Source organism: Podospora pseudopauciseta, chromosome 3 (genome assembly GCF_035222475.1).
Source record: "Podospora pseudopauciseta strain CBS 411.78 chromosome 3, whole genome shotgun sequence".
Lineage (NCBI taxonomy): Eukaryota > Fungi > Ascomycota > Sordariomycetes > Sordariales > Podosporaceae > Podospora > Podospora pseudopauciseta.
The window spans coordinates 903265-921017 of NC_085893.1; the positions used below are offsets into that span (position 1 = coordinate 903265).

General features: G+C 51.6%; 7 protein-coding genes across 7 annotated transcripts; 5 read left to right on the forward strand and 2 right to left on the reverse strand.

Moving 5' to 3' along the window:
- Position 1: 1 nt before the first annotated feature.
- QC763_302555 (uncharacterized protein) lies at positions 2-1757 on the reverse strand. Its single transcript, XM_062910696.1, has 3 exons — positions 1262-1757; positions 496-1200; positions 2-433 (listed from the first exon to the last, which is right to left on the reverse strand). Exons 1-3 carry the CDS (start codon positions 1708-1710, stop codon positions 175-177), a joined length of 1413 nt encoding a protein of 470 aa, XP_062766652.1. The 5' UTR covers positions 1711-1757; the 3' UTR covers positions 2-174.
- A 70-nt stretch (positions 1758-1827) lies between these two features.
- On the forward strand, positions 1828-2292 carry QC763_0049540 (uncharacterized protein; the record flags this gene model as incomplete). Its single annotated transcript, XM_062905746.1, has 2 exons — positions 1828-1852; positions 1994-2292. 2 exons carry the CDS (start codon positions 1828-1830, stop codon positions 2290-2292), a joined length of 324 nt encoding a protein of 107 aa, XP_062766653.1.
- An 867-nt stretch (positions 2293-3159) lies between these two features.
- On the forward strand, positions 3160-5089 carry QC763_0049550 (uncharacterized protein; the record flags this gene model as incomplete). Its single annotated transcript, XM_062905747.1, has 2 exons — positions 3160-3816; positions 3839-5089. 2 exons carry the CDS (start codon positions 3160-3162, stop codon positions 5087-5089), a joined length of 1908 nt encoding a protein of 635 aa, XP_062766654.1.
- A 1121-nt stretch (positions 5090-6210) lies between these two features.
- YVC1 (Calcium channel yvc1) lies at positions 6211-8662 on the forward strand (the record flags this gene model as incomplete). The annotated part of the gene is made up of 4 exons (XM_062910697.1): positions 6211-6640; positions 6697-7024; positions 7079-8006; positions 8060-8662. Exons 1-4 carry the CDS (start codon positions 6538-6540, stop codon positions 8660-8662), a joined length of 1962 nt encoding a protein of 653 aa, XP_062766655.1. The 5' UTR covers positions 6211-6537.
- Positions 8663-9623: 961 nt separating this feature from the next.
- QC763_302580 (uncharacterized protein) lies at positions 9624-10581 on the forward strand (the record flags this gene model as incomplete). The annotated part of the gene is made up of 3 exons (XM_062910698.1): positions 9624-9675; positions 9745-10113; positions 10175-10581. 3 exons carry the CDS (start codon positions 9624-9626, stop codon positions 10453-10455), a joined length of 702 nt encoding a protein of 233 aa, XP_062766656.1. The 3' UTR covers positions 10456-10581.
- QC763_302585 (uncharacterized protein) lies at positions 10570-11078 on the reverse strand (the record flags this gene model as incomplete). The annotated part of the gene is given in 3 exon segments (XM_062910699.1): positions 10570-10601; positions 10615-10881; positions 10958-11078. 3 exon segments carry the CDS (start codon positions 11076-11078, stop codon positions 10570-10572), a joined length of 420 nt encoding a protein of 139 aa, XP_062766657.1.
- A 2081-nt stretch (positions 11079-13159) lies between these two features.
- On the forward strand, positions 13160-17583 carry SPF1 (putative cation-transporting ATPase 1). The gene is made up of 3 exons (XM_062910700.1): positions 13160-13731; positions 13814-16881; positions 16938-17583. Exons 1-3 carry the CDS (start codon positions 13375-13377, stop codon positions 17464-17466), a joined length of 3954 nt encoding a protein of 1317 aa, XP_062766658.1. The 5' UTR covers positions 13160-13374; the 3' UTR covers positions 17467-17583.
- Positions 17584-17753: the final 170 nt, after the last annotated feature.

Below are 17753 nucleotides of genomic sequence, written 5' to 3' on the forward strand. Positions count from 1 at the left end.
TGCTTTGAAGGTTTCTTTCATAATGGAGAGATGCTCGTGTGTGTTTATGTTGGCTCGAAGGTGCAGAACAAAACTGAAATGCTGTTCTTGCCCCCTTCTTCTGAGTCCCTGGATCGAAACAGTGCCTCCCTTTCCAACCCATATCAACCAGATGTGTCCCCTAAACCATCAGAACTAAAGTTTCGTCACCACCACATCATCCACCAACATCCTCGCCGCTCTGTTGTTGTTGGACTGGATCCGGAAGGTAAGGTCATTTCCGCCCTGTGTTGCTGAGCAGACAAAGGTATAGCCGATTTGAGTCCATGCCAAAGAAGAACCGGCACCTGACGTGATCGACCTTCCACCCAGAATAACCGACCACGGATTCCCATTTGTGTAACTGGAAATAACGCTGATTCGGAATGTGAGCCTATAATCAGCCCCTGGCTCGCTGCAGAAAGAGACGCTCGTTAGCATACCACTATGCGTAAAGGCCCGAGGAGGCTGACACACCAGTTGATAGTTTGAGATACAGAAAGTCCGGCGATGGTGGCGCTGACAAAGTAGCTCGACTGGATCTCCATCACGTAATTGCCAGCACCCTGTGAGATAACCCCAACGCTGGCACCGGTACCGACCCTGTTGGTGATACTCCATCCTTCCAGCGAGTTACTGCTGAAGTCCCCGTTGGTGATCAACGGAGGTGCTGCTGCTGATGTGGTGGACTCGGGCACGGAAACAGTGGATGCTGTGGGCTCAGGCGCTGTTGTCGTGGTGGGTTCGAGTGTCGACTCTTCGGCAGTGGTTGTTGTGGTCACCTCAGGGGTCGGGGTTGCTGTGGGCTCGAGCGTAGACTCTTCAATTGGAGTTGTGGGGGCTGGCTCGGTTGTAGGTTGCTGGGTAGATTCTTCCTCCACAGGTGTCGGGCTAACGGTGACATATTCGGTAACGGTCGGTGTTTCAAAAATTGTGCTTGTGACATCAGCAGTTACGGTAGCAAGCTCAGTAGTCGATGTGATCCCAATGCATCCACAAGCAGAAGTGAACTGCAGTGGCTCGACGGAAGAAGCGAAGCTGCGCAGGCAGTTCAATGGCGGTCTGTTGGAGCAGCCCCTTTTCCAGCGTCTAGCTTTCAGGGGTAGACTTTGTGCGATGGTCGTGGGTTCGGTGACAGGTTCGGTGATAGTTGCAGTTTCGGTGACGGCATTGGTAACGGTGCTGTAACGATACACGTCAGTCTCCATGCTCTGACGGATTCGAGAAAGTTGTAGGGGCATACACGGTAGGGGTGACAGTGACGACCTCGGTGAATGTAGTTACTGTGACGATCGAGTTGGTACAAAATTGGCTGGCCTGTACCAGTGAACTGCTGAAACAGTTCAACAGCCCATCCTGGACACACTCCTCGACATTATCGCGTTGCTCTAGCTTTGCTGAGGTAGCTGCGCCCAGAATGACCCAAAGGTTGCCAGCGAGGAGGAAAGAGGAACGCATGGTGGACGTGGGTAAATGAATGACAGTCACTGGGAAACAAAAAAAAAATGAATGACAATAGGACTGAGGATCCAAATGCAAAGCCCGGGCGCGTGCGGTCTTTTGGTTGACATTGGCATGGTCCTGAGGGTCTGGAACGTGTGGATCAAGACCCCTGTCGCAAGCTGATGGCTGAAAATCCGATTCTGGAAGCGCTATCGAATTTTCAAGATGAATACTCCATCCTCCTCCCATCTCCCATGATCCTGGAACCTCGGCATTAAATGGATACACAACGCCACTCTATGGGTCGCCAGGTATGCTCAACACTATAACTAGGTATGTAACATGTCAGCAAAACATCTAGCTTTAATGGCGGGGAGCTATGCTCCAGTGAGTAAGCCCATAATGTCCCTGTAGTCCTCGCGCCGAGGAGAAAAGCGGGAGTCTAGAAACACTTGCCTTTGAACAAAAAACACACAATTAGTGTGAGCAGCCCCTCCTCGATCACAATGCTCAGTCAATCCTCATTCGAAAGGCCGGCGTGCCCTGCTATCTTCATTTTCGTCGCTCGCCATGGATCCTGTCACGGCCATCGGGCTGGTGTCGGGCATCCTGACATTTGTACCATTTGGCACCAAGCTTGTCAAGGGAATCATTGAGATTCGGGAAGCGCTCGATGGCACACTGGATGAAAATCGCACCCGTCAAGAGGTGGCCCAGGAGATGAAACGCCTTTCCGCTCGAATCTTACCGCCGGACGATACCAAGCTCGTCGCCGAAGAAAACGGTCTTCGCCTTCTCGCCAAGAGTGCTCGTCGATGTCGGAGCAGCTGATCAAATTGCTTGAGGGTGTCAAGTCCGACAACAGCCGATCCATAAGAAAAGCTTATGGTCATCCTTGAAAAGCAAAATGCATGGAAAGGAGAGGGTGGACTTGGAGCAGAGATTCGATCACTGCCGAAACCAACTTGAGCTTCAACTTTTGCTTGTCACGAGGTCTGTTTCGTGTCACCACATCTACTTGGATCTTGTATCATACTGAGTTCGGATTTCTAGTCGCCAAACGGATGCGTCGCTGCAAACTCTATTCAAACTAGTCAAAGATGATGCTGCAAAGCTCGAATATCTACGACAGTCCATCAATCGACTTGAGCAACAAGTTCACCTCTGCGATCTCAGTACCGCTGCGCAGGCGCAGATACGAAGCCTTCTACCTCTTCCAGACCACGTCTCAAATAGCATTGCGCAAGACCGGGTGCTTCGCGCATTGGCTTTTGATGGTATGCGAAACCGTCAAAACCTCGTTCAGGATCCTCACGACATGACGTTTGAGTGGTTCGTGCGTGCAGCGAAATCGTTGCAAGAAGAGGCGCGGCGCGCAGCCAGGGAAAAGTTCACTGGTTGGCTAGAATCTGGCCACGGTGTATTTCACATTTCCGGGAAGCCTGGGTCTGGTAAATCAACTTTGATGAAATATCTGGTAGAACACGCTGCGACATCTGGACATCTCAACGTTTGGGCCAGTGAGTTGAGCTCCCTGGGCTTAAAGTCAAGCCTCGAAGATGACTCTAGAATTAACCAGCTACTGATTGTTCACTTTCAGACAGTCGAAAACTAGCGGTCGCTCAGTTCTTTTTCTGGCGGCCCGGTACAGAGCCTCAAAGAGATCTCTCGGCGGGCTCTATCTGACTCTACTTCACAATGTTTTTCAAAGTGCCCAGAACTTATTTCCGCCGTCATGCTTCCTTCTGGCAAAAGTCACAATCGATGCCGTGGCAGCTGAGCTCTGATCTCGAGGTGACGGAGAGCACAGTCAAGGCAGCTTTCAATCATCTTATCAGTAGTGAGGTGGCCGAAGCATTTCCGAACCACTGCTTTTGCTTTTTTATTGACGGCCTGGACGAGTACGAGGCAATAATCCAGACGGACCATGCAGATCTGGCTGCACTACTCAACAGCTGGACAGAGGCGGGCCTTTCATCTCGCAACATCAAGCTGTGTGTCTCCAGCCGTGAATACAACTCCTTCATGAACCTGTTCTCCGACGACAGGCGGCTGCGGCTTCATGAGCTTACTCACAGCGACATGGTCGCCTGTGTAAGAGACAAGCTTGACCGCATATCTGGGTCGAATGGTTTCGACCAGTTGGTCGAAGACATTGTGGAGAAAGGACAGGGTATTTTTCAGTGGGTTGGGATTGTGTTCAAGAATATGAGATACGAGATCGACAACGCAACTACCGAGGCCCAAGAGTTCACAGACTCGCTGAAGATGTTGCCAAGCGAGATAAACGACCTCTACAAGCACATATTTGACTCTCTGCGTGATACAAAACGTGCATACCGCACATTGGCAACGGTTTCCGAGGCAATGGAAACAGGCGTTGCTTCCTTTTCCGTGGAGGCCTACTCTCTTTTTCCAAGATTATGAGCAGGACAGGAGTTTCGTTGTAGGCAATTCATTTCCTGCCACGACAGAATCATCACGGCACAAGCTTGGTAAAACACGCCTCCGTGGGTGGTGCGGTGGACTACTCGATACCAGAACAGTCACCCTGGGAGGAGTCCAACGGCTCTACGCTGCGCATCCATATACGATGGAAGTTGTGCAATTTACCCACCGCTCGGTCAGAGACTTCCTTGAACACCCCGATGGTCAACAGAAGATGCTGGAGCTTCTTGAAGGCTTTGATGTCTTGGACGCAATTTCGCAAATGCACCTCGCACATTTACGAATGTTTCGCGAGAATTGCCCGGGCTTCGATACCTCATATATATTATTTCGTGAACGGCACAGGAATGGCTCAGACAAAAGTCCCTACATTTTCCTGGAAGCATGGGATAAATTCTGCCCTGATAACGACTCTCTTGAGCCCAGCCCCGGGCACTATGACGTCCTTCTTCCAGCGGGCGACAGTGCCTATGGGTTAGCAACTTGTGCATTTTGGGGTCAGAGGGTGGTCCGTGACATAATAGAAACAGATATCGGGTGGATGAACCGCTTTATTTCCACCGGCATCTGGTTAGGCCCATCACGGAAAATGACAAATGACCCAACTGTCACCGATAGCTCCCACAAAGTGGGGTTGCTCGCAAATCTCATACTTAACTGCCACAGAGAGAGAACAACTCATGAGGAAGAAGACTTTGCCATGTTGGACTTTCTCTTTGACAAAGGCCTAAGCGACCCAACACATCCTGGGGCCAGCATTAACAGGAGTCGCGATGTTCAAGTTGAACCGGACGTGAGTGGGATGCCTCAATTGACCACTTGGCACCGTTTCTTACTGTATGAGTGGATGTATCAGCATGCGGAACGAGTATGGGGTGGTCGCCTACCGCACGAGCAGCTTGACGCAAGATTTGGAGAAGCGGTAGCGTGGTTTCTCAGAAAGGGCGCCGACCCGTACTTCTTTGCGAGAATAGAGGTTGTCAGGTGGCCATATTTCAAAGACGAGCTCGAATCAGTAAGTCGAGATCGACAAATCAGCGCTTATCATGGCCCTCTCATCCGTCCCAACAGCCTTCGCAGCTTTCGAAAGATAACGATTCAGTTTCAGAAGAGGATGGCCAATGGAGATACAGAACAATTTGTTCTTAAAGAAGAGATCCCCGCTTGTTTCCATCTGTAGAGAAGAAGGCAGTGGAAGGTTCATGCATCGTTGCAAGATTGGGTGCAGGATCTTCAGATGGATTCCAAAGCCAAAACGGAGCTACTACGGCTTGTAAAGAAAAAGTCACAGGAGCAAGCTACCCTTGATTTCTGGAGCAACATTTGCTCAGCAGCATACGGCTTATCTCGTGCGGCGTTTGGAAGGGTCAAGCGCCTCCTTGGGCACTTTTTTCAGGATCATATCACCTTGTGATCCCAATTTGACGCCTCTTTTGCTTACCTGGGTTGTTTTGTTGCCCCTGCACAGATTTTTTCCACCGAAAACGTTGCAGGATGAGAGTGATTTGGCTGTTGGATTTACCTCCATACCCATCTAAAAATCTTTCGTATGTTGTCGCACTGAGCCCCCAAAGTTGGATATTCTCATGTAGCTTCACCAGTTAAACATCCGAACACCTGTCCTGGAGGAACCTTGATTGATGGTGAATGAATCTGGCAGCCATCAGTTGTCTGTAATAGAATTCTACATGGATACTCCAAGCTCCATGATGATTATTGATGTTTGATGAAATCTGGTACCGTTGGGTGAACAATAAACAAAGGTGGCACAAGCGGCATCGGGAATCCTCAAACACTCTGAGGGACCCAATCTCGGACCATCCCATTTGCAGAGGCTGCCACGAGCTTTGTGCAACATGACCACAACCTGCTTTTGTTTCTATTGTTACGGCATCTCACGAGAACACACCATAGCAGGGAGTGTGGTCAAATTTCTGCAACGTGGTGAGGACTGGGTGAACCGTCAAGGTTGCAGTTGATATCCTCTATTCGGTACCTTCCCATAATCACGGATGATGCCACTTATACCCGAAACAAAACATGGCCCAGTCGTGGGTGGTGCAAATAGATGCATGCACCTGTGCCATGATCATGACGGCCGTTGGCTGCCAAGGTCTAGACCTCCATCGATCTGCCATCCCAGCTTTGCTTGGCTCGATGCTCCGAACAGGTGCAGCCAGTTCAGTTACCCCTGTCGCCTGAGCTGTTAGCCTTTTTAACACTTGATGCCGCATCTGATAGCAGCGATGAGATAGCACCCCAACTACCCCGCACACCACTTTACGTCATGGCAACAGGGATCTGTGCTGCTGTGCTGCTGTGGACGTCAACACACGCTGAAACTCAATTCCTTGTTGGCCCATTGCGCCGGTCACCTTTCACGATTGCCAAGGCACTGATCGGGGTGCACTAGCTATTTTTTTGTTTGGCGTCTTGGAGTCCCTATCTTTGCCGGCGCTGCTTTTGTTTTTGAGACATTTCTCTTTTTCTTTCTCTCTATCCTCTCATTCCTCGGTGGGACGCGTTTCTCTGGGTCTTGGGTTGAGATCTTTCGCCAGAGTAGCAGTAGTGGGACATCAAGGTTCACGATACCAACCAACGTTTCCCAGACAACCACCACTTCACACCATGGGAGGCCTAAGCTGGAGAAAACTTCTCGGTTGGGATCGCCATCCTAGTGACGGCCATCGTCACGATTATGACAGCTGGTGGCATGATTCTCGTCGGCGTCGTAGGTCTTTTCCATTCTCTCTCCAATTGCCGAATTGCTGTTAACGTGCCAAGAAGTGCTCCCCCACTACCACGATGAATCTCTCGAGTCTGCCATTCCTCCACAAGCCGTCACCGAAGTAGCCCTCCGATTGCGCCACCTGATCGAGCAGTGTGTTCCTTGCGAGTTGAACCCCGATTTGGTCACCCGCCCTCACAGTAAGGTCATCACCACCAAGGTGATCAAAGCAGCCAAGGAGGCCGGTGGGAAGGAGCACGGCGCCTGTGTGGTGTTTTGTCTGCTGGTGAACAAGCGCTGGTGGAAGCACCAGAGTCTGGTTGAGCTATGGGATGCCGATTTGCATAACCTCAGGGCGGTAGCTTGTGAGGTTATCGCCAAGCAGATGTAAGTCGTATTTCTGTGTCTTGAGAGCTCCGGCAACAAGCTGACACACCACAGTATCGAGACGGAGAATGATCCTACTTACCTCATGCACTCGGTCCTCCTCAAGCGGTACTCTATCATCATTGATGGCAAGCCCACACCACCAGCCAATGTCGTTGAGCGAGCTGTTGATCTCCACGCCCTTAGAGTGATTGGTTCATCCGGCTACCAAAAATGCATCAACTTCCTCTGGAAGGGCTGGCTAGTCCAGGATGAGGACGACCCGTCCACCTTTGTGGACTACAAGGACAAGGACAACACGTCGTACTGCGCCCACCTCGACCCCGACCGCATGCGAGCACCCATGTACCAGAACGTGACGCAGATGCTCTTCTCCTTCTTCTACCTCATACTCTACACCCTTGCGATGAACTCAGTAAATGCCCGAGGAGAGATTGACCTCATCGAGGGGCTGCTGTATGTCTTCACCATTGGCTACATCTGCGACGAACTGTCCAAGCTCTGGAAAGCTGGGCATCAGATCCTGAGCTTTTGGCACGCATTCAACTCGGTCCTGTACGCGCTGGTGACCACCAGCTTGGCCATGAGGTTCATTGCGCTCAGTGCTGGGGTTGATGATCCGATCAGACATCAATACACGACGCTGAGCTACAACTTTTTGGCTGTCAGCGCGCCGTTGTTTTGGGGCCGGCTGCTGCTCTACCTTGACAGTTTCAGGTTCTTCGGCGCCATGTTGGTGGTGCTCAAGGTGATGATGAAGGAGTCGATGATCTTCTTTGCGCTGCTTATTGTGATCTTTATTGGCTTCCTCCAGGCTTTCATCGGCCTGGACTTTGCTGAGGATCAAGCGGCCGAGGACTTTTACTTTATCATTCAGGCGATGGCGAACGCGCTGATGCAGAGCCCGGATTTCAGTGGGTTTGATAAGTTCAGTCATCCGTTTGGACTGATTTTGTATTACTGCTTTACTTTTGTTGTCATGGTATGTTTTCCGGAGACTTGAGGGAGATTGACAGAGAGCTAACGAAGAGATAGGTTGTCCTCCTCAACATCCTGATCGCGCTTTACAACTCGGCCTACGAGGACATCTACGACAACGCCAACGACGAGTATCTCGCCATGTTTGCGCAAAAGACGATGACTTTTGTTCGTGCTCCCGACGAGAATGTGTTCATACCGCCCTTGAACCTGATTGAGATTTTCTGCTTGGCCATCCCGTTCGAGTGGTGGATGAGCAAGAAGACGTATGAACACCTCAACGATATCGTCATGGCTGCGCTCTACTCGCCTCTGCTGCTTGTGTCGGCCTATTTTGAAATGAGGACTGCCCAGGAGATCAGAGGGAACAGGGCCCGGGGCGAGGAGGATGATGATACCATTGAGGAGTGGGAGCAAATGTCTGACCACTTTGACTTTGAGGGTGACGGGTGGTCCAAGACTGTGGCTAGCGCAAAGAGTAATCTGGAGGAGGATGCCGATGTGGTCGAGATTAAGAAGCTGAAGCAGGAGGTGGAGGAGCTGAAGAAGATGATCGAGGGGTTGACCAAGTTTATTGCTGGTGAGAAGGGACTTGGAAATGGCGATACCGAAGAGCTAAAGGGGGTTGACGAGGAGGGAGAGTCTAGTGGTGGTGCTTAGGGTTTGGTGCCTGTGGTATTTCCTATGGTTGTATGGTTGTTTGCATTGCTAGCGGGCGTTTTTTGGCTTTGGCGAGTACCGCGGGTGGAAGACCTAATTGCATCTGTGTTGACTAGTGTTTCTTTTCAGAATTTACAGACGACGTGGTAATATCGCGCTGCCCTAGGGTTGAGTAGAGGCCTTGATGAGACTCTGGAAGAGTCACCTTATAAATCAGCACATGTCTTCCACGAGTCATTCCCCTTGCCATGTCTACTTGACCAGAACCGTAGGTAACTTTCCGATTTTACCCCTTCTAGCTCTCACTTTTCTTAGGTCATGTCAAGGACATGACGACTTCATGGCCCAGACGCGTAGAGTACCTTCTGGCGTCTGGTTTTCATGACCGAAGCTACCATCTCCGGAGAAGATCAGCAGATGCACGGCAGCAGCCCATAACTACCATGTGGTTCCAGCATAAATACCGTTCAACCTTCCCGCTCGTCTACCTACGCAACATTTGTCAACGCGGGAAAAAGGAAGACCACTCCCCGCTTGCTCGCCCAGTTGCCGACATTCGGGAACAGCCACTTCATGTTCCCCAGATTTCTCTTCCGTTCTGGGACAAGCTCCATGTCACCTCTGCCGGGAGTGCTACCCCCATGCCCAATCTGTCAACTAGGACTTCATTTAGGCAAACAGGCTAAACACCCACCATGGCGCTCAACTGGCCAGCGATATTGGCACAAGGCACTGACGGAATGGGAGCACGAGATTCCAGGCTGTCAACTTGGCCAAACCTGTTCACGTCTTGGCCATTTATAGCACTTGAAGTCGGTATTTGTAGCCTCCGAGGGGATGTTTACGGGGTGGTGGGACATCACCAGCACGAAAGCATATAAGTCTGTCAACACCACTCCTACCCCTAGACTTCCCTGCCATTCAACAATCCCCAAACTCACCACCCGGAACCACCACCACAATGAAGCCAACAGCTCTCCTCCTCCTCGCCGCCACAGGCGCAGAAGCTCACTGTAACTAACCCACCCCCCTTTCCCCCTTATTTTGTTTCTCCCACCCCCAAGACTAACCCTCCGGCCCAGACCGCTTCTCCAAACTAATCGTCGACGGCGTCCCGGAAACAAAAGAATGGGGCTTCGTCCGCCAATCCAAAAACTACCAGTCCAACGCCGGCGTCACAGATGTAAACAGCAACGACATGCGCTGCTACCAAATGCGCACCGGCACCGCCACCGCGACCGTCACAGCCGGCACCCGCCTCGGCTTTGTCGCCATGTCAGCCGTCACCCATTTTGGCCCCGTATCCTTCTACATGGCTCGCGTGCCCGACAATGCAAACATCAACACGTGGGAGCCGGCGGGGAATGTGTGGTTCAAAGTGGGGGAAATCAGTGCCCAAGCTGGGCCGAACGGGCAGCTGGGGAGTTCGGAGCAGAATTGGCCTGCTTATAGTACGTTTTTCTTGCGGATCAAAAGTGTGAGAGGGGTATGCTGACAAAATTGATGGGGTAGACCAGAAAGAAGTGTACTTTAATGTGCCCAAAGAGGTGCCAAACGGAAAGTATCTTGTTCGTGTGGAGAGTATTGCTCTACACCAGGCTCAGTCGGCGGGTGGTGCCCAGCTTTACATCAACTGCGCTCAGGTTGAGGTTGTGGGCGGGGGGAGTGGGCGGCCGGGCCCGCTGGTTTCTTTCCCGGGGGCGTACGGTAGGAATGATCCCGGGTTGGTGTGGTCGTATTATCCTGTTCGGACGAGCTACAAAGCTCCGGGGCCGGCGGTTTGGCAGGGTTGAGAGGGAAAGAGGGGTGTCGTACGATGGAGGGTTATTCACAGCTATTGCAGACGTGTGTCGCTTGTTACAACAAAGCTGATGACTGAGATGTTATATCGTCTTCTGTTCTGGACATCAATTGCCGAAGTTATTGTCGTCCGCAATCCCTACACCACCTACCTTGTTGAACAGATAGAATGGCGTAGTTGGCGGACCCCAAGTCTGCAGCTCGACGGCCAGTGCAAGTGTGCCCATTCGTCCTGGCTGTCTCGGGAGCGTAGCCATTTCCGTCTGCGCGCTCCGCAACGCCTTCGGCATCGTGTCCGACCAAGAGCCCAATAGAATTCGTTCCACCCAAGGCAGTGTCGGGGCAGTTCATGCCGACGGAGAATTTAGTATTGTCTCCGGTGCTGAACACGACGCCTGGAGCGCTACCATAAAGGCCAACTGGGTTGTCAAAGAATCTTGTCTATGGAGAGAAGGTCAGTATTTGTGAGCCATGTGCCACAAGAGACCGACGAACCTTTCGATAGGTGCAAATGCCACATGGGTAGCCAGAGGGCTTCGTTGAGCTCTTGTCGGCGGCTGGGATCTTGCGAGCCACTTGGAATCGTTTCGCCGTTGATGCGACGATCCTCGACCATGTTGATTTCGGTGTTCGGTCCGTTGAGGACGAAGAGTTGGTTGACCGCACTGCATGTGTATGATCAGCATTGTGAGACCAAGACATCGTAGGATACGTGACTTACTCTTTCACATGTCAATTTTTAAGCACAAATTTAGAGCCTTCTCTGAACGAAAAGATCATGCCCTCATGCCAAATTCGATGTCCCCAAACTACATGTATGGTGGCTACTCGTACACCCAGGATACGTCACCCTCCCAGCCATCTGCATCAACACCAACATCAAAATGATGCCCAGCAAAACCCAAACCTCCCAACGTATAGTATTCCTCTCATTAGTATGCAGCCAACCATTTCCACAAATTGAGTTATCAGCCTCCCCATGTGAGATCACCATATGTTCAAGTTGAAAGGCCGGCCAAGCGGGAAGGGCGGAAACGCCTAACCACGTAAGCAAAACCCTCACAGTTCCGCGCCACTCGAATCACCGAGTTCAACCAGAGTAATTGGACCTCTGCCGCTGTAAACAGACACCCAAGGGTACCGCCCTTCCCCAAAGTAGGGGACGTTTGGAATGGCGGTCGCTTTTGCCAGGGTTCAATCGGTTTGGAACTGTAGAGGATGAAGCAAACAAGACCTGAGTCGTTGCGATAGGCAAGTAGCGGTGTAACATACCTTTGGTGGACTTGCCAGGGTGGATTTGTCCCATGAGTGCTTGTGAATCGGACCTCTTCCCATTGTATTCGATTGAATTAGTGCAAAGGCGATCAGCAAGAGAAGAATAGAAAAAGTCGTGATAAATATCAATTGAAGCGGATACTGGCATACCAGGGGAGTTGAAACCACTTGAGGCTGTGGTGATGCTGGATGGGAGCGGGAGGAAGAGAGATTGCAAGGTGGAAGAGGTTGGAGAGAGAAGAGAAAAGAGAGAGAGGGCAGCAGCGGAAGCGACTTGATTTGTACCTGAAATTTTGTGGGGCTGGCAGAATTCTTTAGTGAGTGGTAATAAAGAAATCAGTCGCGACTCGAGTCAGGACAAAACAAGAAAGGGGAAAGTGAAGGCCATGAATAATGGATGGAAACAACACTTATATGTGCGTGTTTAAGTGGTACCTGAATATACTATACCATGGAGAGTGAGTTGACTTGGTCATCGTGGTGACATCCTCTCTGCGCATGGCACTCATCAAAAACTCAGGGATATGTTAGATGGATGGATACGCTGAGTTGAAACAACATTAAGTCAAACAAAGTCGAATCTTGTCATCGATATCGGGTCCAAAATGATGCTGTGGTATCAGCAGCATATGGCAGCAGTCAATAACCTACAAGTACCATTCAGGATGTTGATTTAGTTGGGTGGCGACTGTGATGATTTAAGGAATTTACTTGCTTATGGTATTCGTCCACGGGTAAGAGTTTCAAGTGACAATGGCTCTGTACCAGGTTGACTAAGGTGTGTTTTTAGTATACAGGTATATAAGTCCCTGTTCCGCAATATGGTCATAATAACTCTGATTGGGTCCCGGCAATGCTCTGTTGGCGTCATAAAACAGTCGCTGGTAACTTTGGATACCTTAATTGGGACAACCTTTTACACTAGGGGCTACCCCCTGGGCTATTGTATAGCTTTTGTTATACCTTGGTGTGTTTATTTCCACACGGCCATGATGTCCAGGGTGGCTAATGAGATGGGACGGTGGGATGGGCCAAGATAACCTCATTTTTCTGTGGGATAGGTCATTATGGTATGTCGAGCTTCGATGGGTACCAAGCTTGAATGAAGTATGATCTGAATAATAACACATGAAACTGCTGGTGACACCCCCGTGGCGCCAGTCAACCGTCATGTCGTAAGGTAATATGTCCATAACACACTCTTTCATAGTTGCAATACGTCTGGCATATTCAGCAATGCTGCCGTTCGGATCAATGTTGAAGTCGGATGTCGTTAAGATGGCGGCTGTTCTTCGGCACATTCCCCACGTCAACTGTTTGGCCCCACGTGGCGGCAGCTGACGAAGAGCTGGCGGGGGGCCTGGGGTGGCGTCCCAGGAAAAAGGGACGCTAAGCCTAATTGGAGGCAAAAGCACACCTAATTCCATTGCATCCTATGGCCTTCGGCGCTGCGCTGTTCACGTCTCCGTCTTGCCGCCAAATTTCCCACGGCTCCGTCATCTCTCGAGCTACCGCAACGCGACGACCACCGAATAGAGAACGACCCGCCACGGCGGCCATCATCAATGTGGACACCATAGACGGATAATCTCTTCTCACTCTCTCTTTTCCCTTCTTCTCTGTAACATCGGCCAGCCATGGCGCCGCTTGTCGATAACTCGCAGATTCAGTCCGCTGAACTGCTGCGCCCGCTGCCTCTGGCCCAGCATGCCTACATTTGGCCGTTTGCCATAATATGGCCCGTTTTTCTACGATACTATCTCAGCGAGGAACTTTACAACAAACACATCGGGGCGCAGGAATGGACATTTGTCTGGGTTGGCTCTATCATCACTGTCCAGGCGCTGACCTGGCTCTGCACACACTGGAGCGTTAACCTTGATGCCACGTTCACCGCCCGGAAGGTCCGCACCATCGAGGATGCGAAACTGATCAAGGTTGTCCCAATTGCGAATGCCGGCTCTGCTGAGATTTGCAAGCTTGTTCGCGACAAGGTGAGCCCTCGCAAACCCCCGACATTCTGGCTTCTCGGAAAGCAAAGAACAAGTACAGGGTCTAATCTTGAAAAATGTCCAGGTCGGAGGCAAGCCCAACCTCTCGTTCCTTTTCCAAAAGCGCCGTTTTCTCTACAATCCCGAGACCAAGAAGTTCGGTACCCTTGCCTACGACATCGATGCTAGCCCTGCCCCAAAGCTTGAGAAGTTCCAGAAATCCAGGGGTATCACCAGCGCCTCCGAGTTGGAGCGCCTCGAGCAGCACTATGGCACCAACACTTTCGACATCCCAGTCCCAACTTTCACCGAGCTCTTCAAGGAACACGCGGTCGCCCCGTTCTTTGTGTTCCAGCTGTTTTGCGTGGGTCTCTGGCTGTTGGATGAATACTGGTACTACTCGCTCTTCACCCTGTTCATGCTCGTCATGTTCGAAAGCACCGTGGTCTGGCAGCGTCAGCGCACCCTTGTTGAATTCCGAGGAATGAGCATCAAGCCTTACAACATCTACGTCTATCGCCTCGGCAAGTGGACTGAAATCCAGAGCGACAAGCTTCTGCCTGGCGATTTGGTCTCAGTCTCGCGCACCAAGGAGGACAGCGGTGTTGCCTGCGATATGATCTTGGTCGAGGGTACTGCGATTGTGAATGAGGCCATGCTCTCCGGTGAGAGTACTCCTCTTCTCAAGGATTCAATTCAACTTCGTCCCGGCGAGGCTGAAATCGATATCGAGGGTCTCGACAAGAACTCCTTCCTCTGGGGAGGCACCAAGGTCTTGCAGATTACCCATGGCAACACTGAAGAGGAGAGGCCTAAGCTTGCTTCAGGCGTTCCCGCGCCTCCTGACAACGGAGCCATGGCTATTGTCACCAAGACTGGTTTCGAGACTTCCCAGGGAAGCTTGGTTCGTACCATGATCTACTCTACTGAACGCGTCTCGGCCAACAACGCCGAGGCTCTGTTCTTCATCTTGTTCTTGCTTATCTTTGCTCTTGCTGCCTCTTGGTATGTCTGGGACGAGGGTGTCAAGAAGGACCGCAAGAGATCTAAGCTTCTGTTGGACTGCATTCTCATCACCACAAGCGTCGTGCCCCCTGAGCTTCCCATGGAACTCAGCTTGGCCGTCAACACCAGTTTGGCTGCTCTTGCCAAGTTCGCTATCTTCTGCACTGAACCCTTCAGAATTCCCTTCGCTGGCCGCATCGATGTGGCATGCTTCGACAAGACTGGCACTCTCACGGGAGAAGACCTCGTGGTTGAGGGTATCGCTGGTCTTGGCCTGGGCCACTCTGGCACTGACACCCCTAGGGAGACCGATGGCGCCCATAGTCATATGACCAAGGTCCACGATGCTGGCCTCGAGACCACCCTCGTCCTTGCCACTGCGCATGCTCTTGTCAAGCTTGACGAAGGGGAGGTTGTTGGAGACCCGATGGAAAAGGCTACACTCAACGCTCTTGGTTGGTCCTTGGGCAAGAATGATACCTTGACTAGCAAACCTACCACTGTTGCGACTACCGGCATTGCTGGCACCGTTCAGATCAAGCGCCGTTTCCAGTTTTCTTCTGCTTTGAAGCGCCAGAGCGCTGTCGCCACCATCCATGCCACTGAGAACAAGGCCGACCAAAGACTGAAGGGTACTTTTGTCGCCGTCAAGGGCGCCCCCGAGACGATCATGAAGATGCTGGTCACTGTGCCCAAGGACTACGAGGAAACGTACAAGTACTTCACTCGCCGTGGCTCCCGTGTCTTGGCGTTGGCTTACAAGCACTTATCTGTGGATAACGAGCTTGGTATGAGCAGGATCAACGACTTGAAGCGTGAGAAGGTGGAATCGGAACTTACTTTTGCTGGTTTCTTGGTTCTTCAGTGCCCTCTCAAGGATGATGCCAAGGAGGCGGTTCGCATGCTCAACGAGAGCAGCCACCGTGTCGTCATGATTACCGGAGATAACCCGCTTACTGCTGTTCACGTCGCCAAGGAGGTGGAAATCGTCGACCGGGATGTTCTCATCTTGGATTCCCCTGAGCACAGCGTGCATGGTGAGGAGAAGCTCGTCTGGCGCAGCGTCGACGACAAGGTTCAAATTGAGGTTGACCCCACCAAGCCTATCGACCCTCAGATTATCAAGACGAAGGATCTCTGTGTTACCGGTTATGCTCTGAACAAGTTCAAAGATCAAGTTGGCTGGAAGACTCTGTTGCGCCATACGTGGGTGTACGCCCGTGTTTCGCCCAAGCAAAAGGAGGATATTCTCTTGGGTCTCAAGGATATGGGCTACTACACTCTGATGGCTGGCGATGGTACCAACGATGTCGGTGCGCTCAAACAAGCCCACATCGGTGTTGCTCTTCTCAACGGCACTCAACAGGATCTGACACGCATTGCCGAACACGCACGCGACCAACGGATGAAGGGCATGTACCAGAAGCAGGTCGACCTGATGAAGAGATGGAACCAGCCTGCGCCCCCCGTTCCTGCCATGATCGCTCACTTGTACCCCCCTGGACCCAGCAACCCCCACTACGAGAAGGCCATGGAGCGCGAGGCTGCCAAGAGAGGTGTCACAGTCGCCCAGCTCGCCAAGGCCAACGGCACCGACATCGAGACTGTGACTTCTCCTGCCGCTCAGCAACTCATCAACCAAGACCCGCGGAGAGCTAAGCAATCTGATGCTGTGGCCAAGGCCACCAACTTTGCCGACAAGCTTCAACAATCCATGATGGACGCTGAGCTTGACGATGAGCCCCCTTCGCTGAAGCTGGGCGATGCCTCCGTCGCCGCCCCCTTCACTTCCAAGCTCCGTAACGTCATTGCCATTCCCAACATTATCCGCCAAGGTCGTTGCACCCTTGTTGCCACCATTCAAATGTACAAGATTCTCGCTCTCAACTGCCTGATTAGTGCGTACAGTTTGAGTGTTTTGTACCTCGAGGGTATCAAGTTTGGCGACGGTCAGATCACCATCAGTGGTATGCTCATGAGCGTCTGCTTCTTGTCTATCTCCCGCGCCAAATCCGTTGAGGGTCTGTCCAAAGAAAGACCGCAGCCGAATATCTTTAATTTCTACATCATCGGGTCCATTCTTGGCCAGTTTGCTGTTCATGTCGCGACGCTTATCTACATTGCCCGGTTTTGCGATAGGCTTGAGCCGTAAGTTTCATCTTCCCCGCCTGCTGTCTACTCGCATGCTGACTTGAGCGTATTAGTCGCTCCGAAATGGTCGATCTCGAGGCCGAGTTCTCCCCCTCCCTTCTCAACTCGGCCGTCTACCTCCTTCAGCTCATCCAGCAGATCTCCACTTTTGCCGTCAACTACCAGGGCCGTCCCTTCCGCGAATCGCTCTCGGAGAACCGGGGCATGTTCTGGGGCATTCTTGGCGTCACCGCCATTGCATTTTCCTGCTCCACCGAGTTTCTCCCTGAGCTCAACCAACAGATGAAGCTCGTGCCCTTCACCGAGGAGTTCAAGACTACCATGACAGCGGTGATGGTGCTGGATTATGTTGCTTGCTATGCTATCGAAATCGTTCTCAAGTTCTTGTTCTCGGACCTCAAGGCGAGGGACATTGCCGAGAGGAGACCGGAGCAGCTTGAGAGGGAGAGGGCGAGGAAGGAGGAGGAACGCAAGAAGAAGGAAGAAGAGGAGGATAGAAAGAGGGAGGAGCAGGTGAAGGAGTTTGAGAGGAAGCTGGAGGAGAATAAGAGGAGGCTGGCGGAGGCATGGGGGAGGAATTAAAGGTTGTTTTATTATTTGGAATACATAAGGGGTTAGAAGTGTTCTAGAGCGGAGGGCACGTATTATACCTTTGATGAATGATTGTGTCAGGGGTTGGGTGGGAACGGAAAAGATGGGTTTTGGGATTGGGTGGGTTGGAGCTAGGGCTTTTACACAAATGTACTATTTATAGAGTTTTGAATGTACAATAAAAGAATGTGATGTCATGACTATGGATTTCGTGTTGAGATTGGCTTTGTGGCTTGGTGGTGTGGGATGGGCTATGGTGGTTATGGTTTCCAGTGTAT

Bases quoted from the DNA above. Each gene is read 5' to 3' on its own strand.
- SPF1 (XM_062910700.1), top strand. From the start codon at position 13,375: ATGGCGCCGCTTGTCGATAACTCGCAGATTCAGTCCGCTGAACTGCTG. The intron at 13,732-13,813 runs GTGAGCCCTCGC...AAAAATGTCCAG, and splicing joins GCAAGCTTGTTCGCGACAAG to GTCGGAGGCAAGCCCAACCT. The intron at 16,882-16,937 runs GTAAGTTTCATC...TGAGCGTATTAG, and splicing joins TTTTGCGATAGGCTTGAGCC to TCGCTCCGAAATGGTCGATC.
- QC763_302555 (XM_062910696.1), bottom strand. From the start codon at position 1,710: ATGGGAGGAGGATGGAGTATTCATCTTGAAAATTCGATAGCGCTTCCA. The intron at 1,201-1,261 runs GTATGCCCCTAC...GTATCGTTACAG, and splicing joins GTCACTGTCACCCCTACCGT to CACCGTTACCAATGCCGTCA. The intron at 434-495 runs GTGTGTCAGCCT...CTCTTTCTGCAG, and splicing joins GTATCTCAAACTATCAACTG to CGAGCCAGGGGCTGATTATA.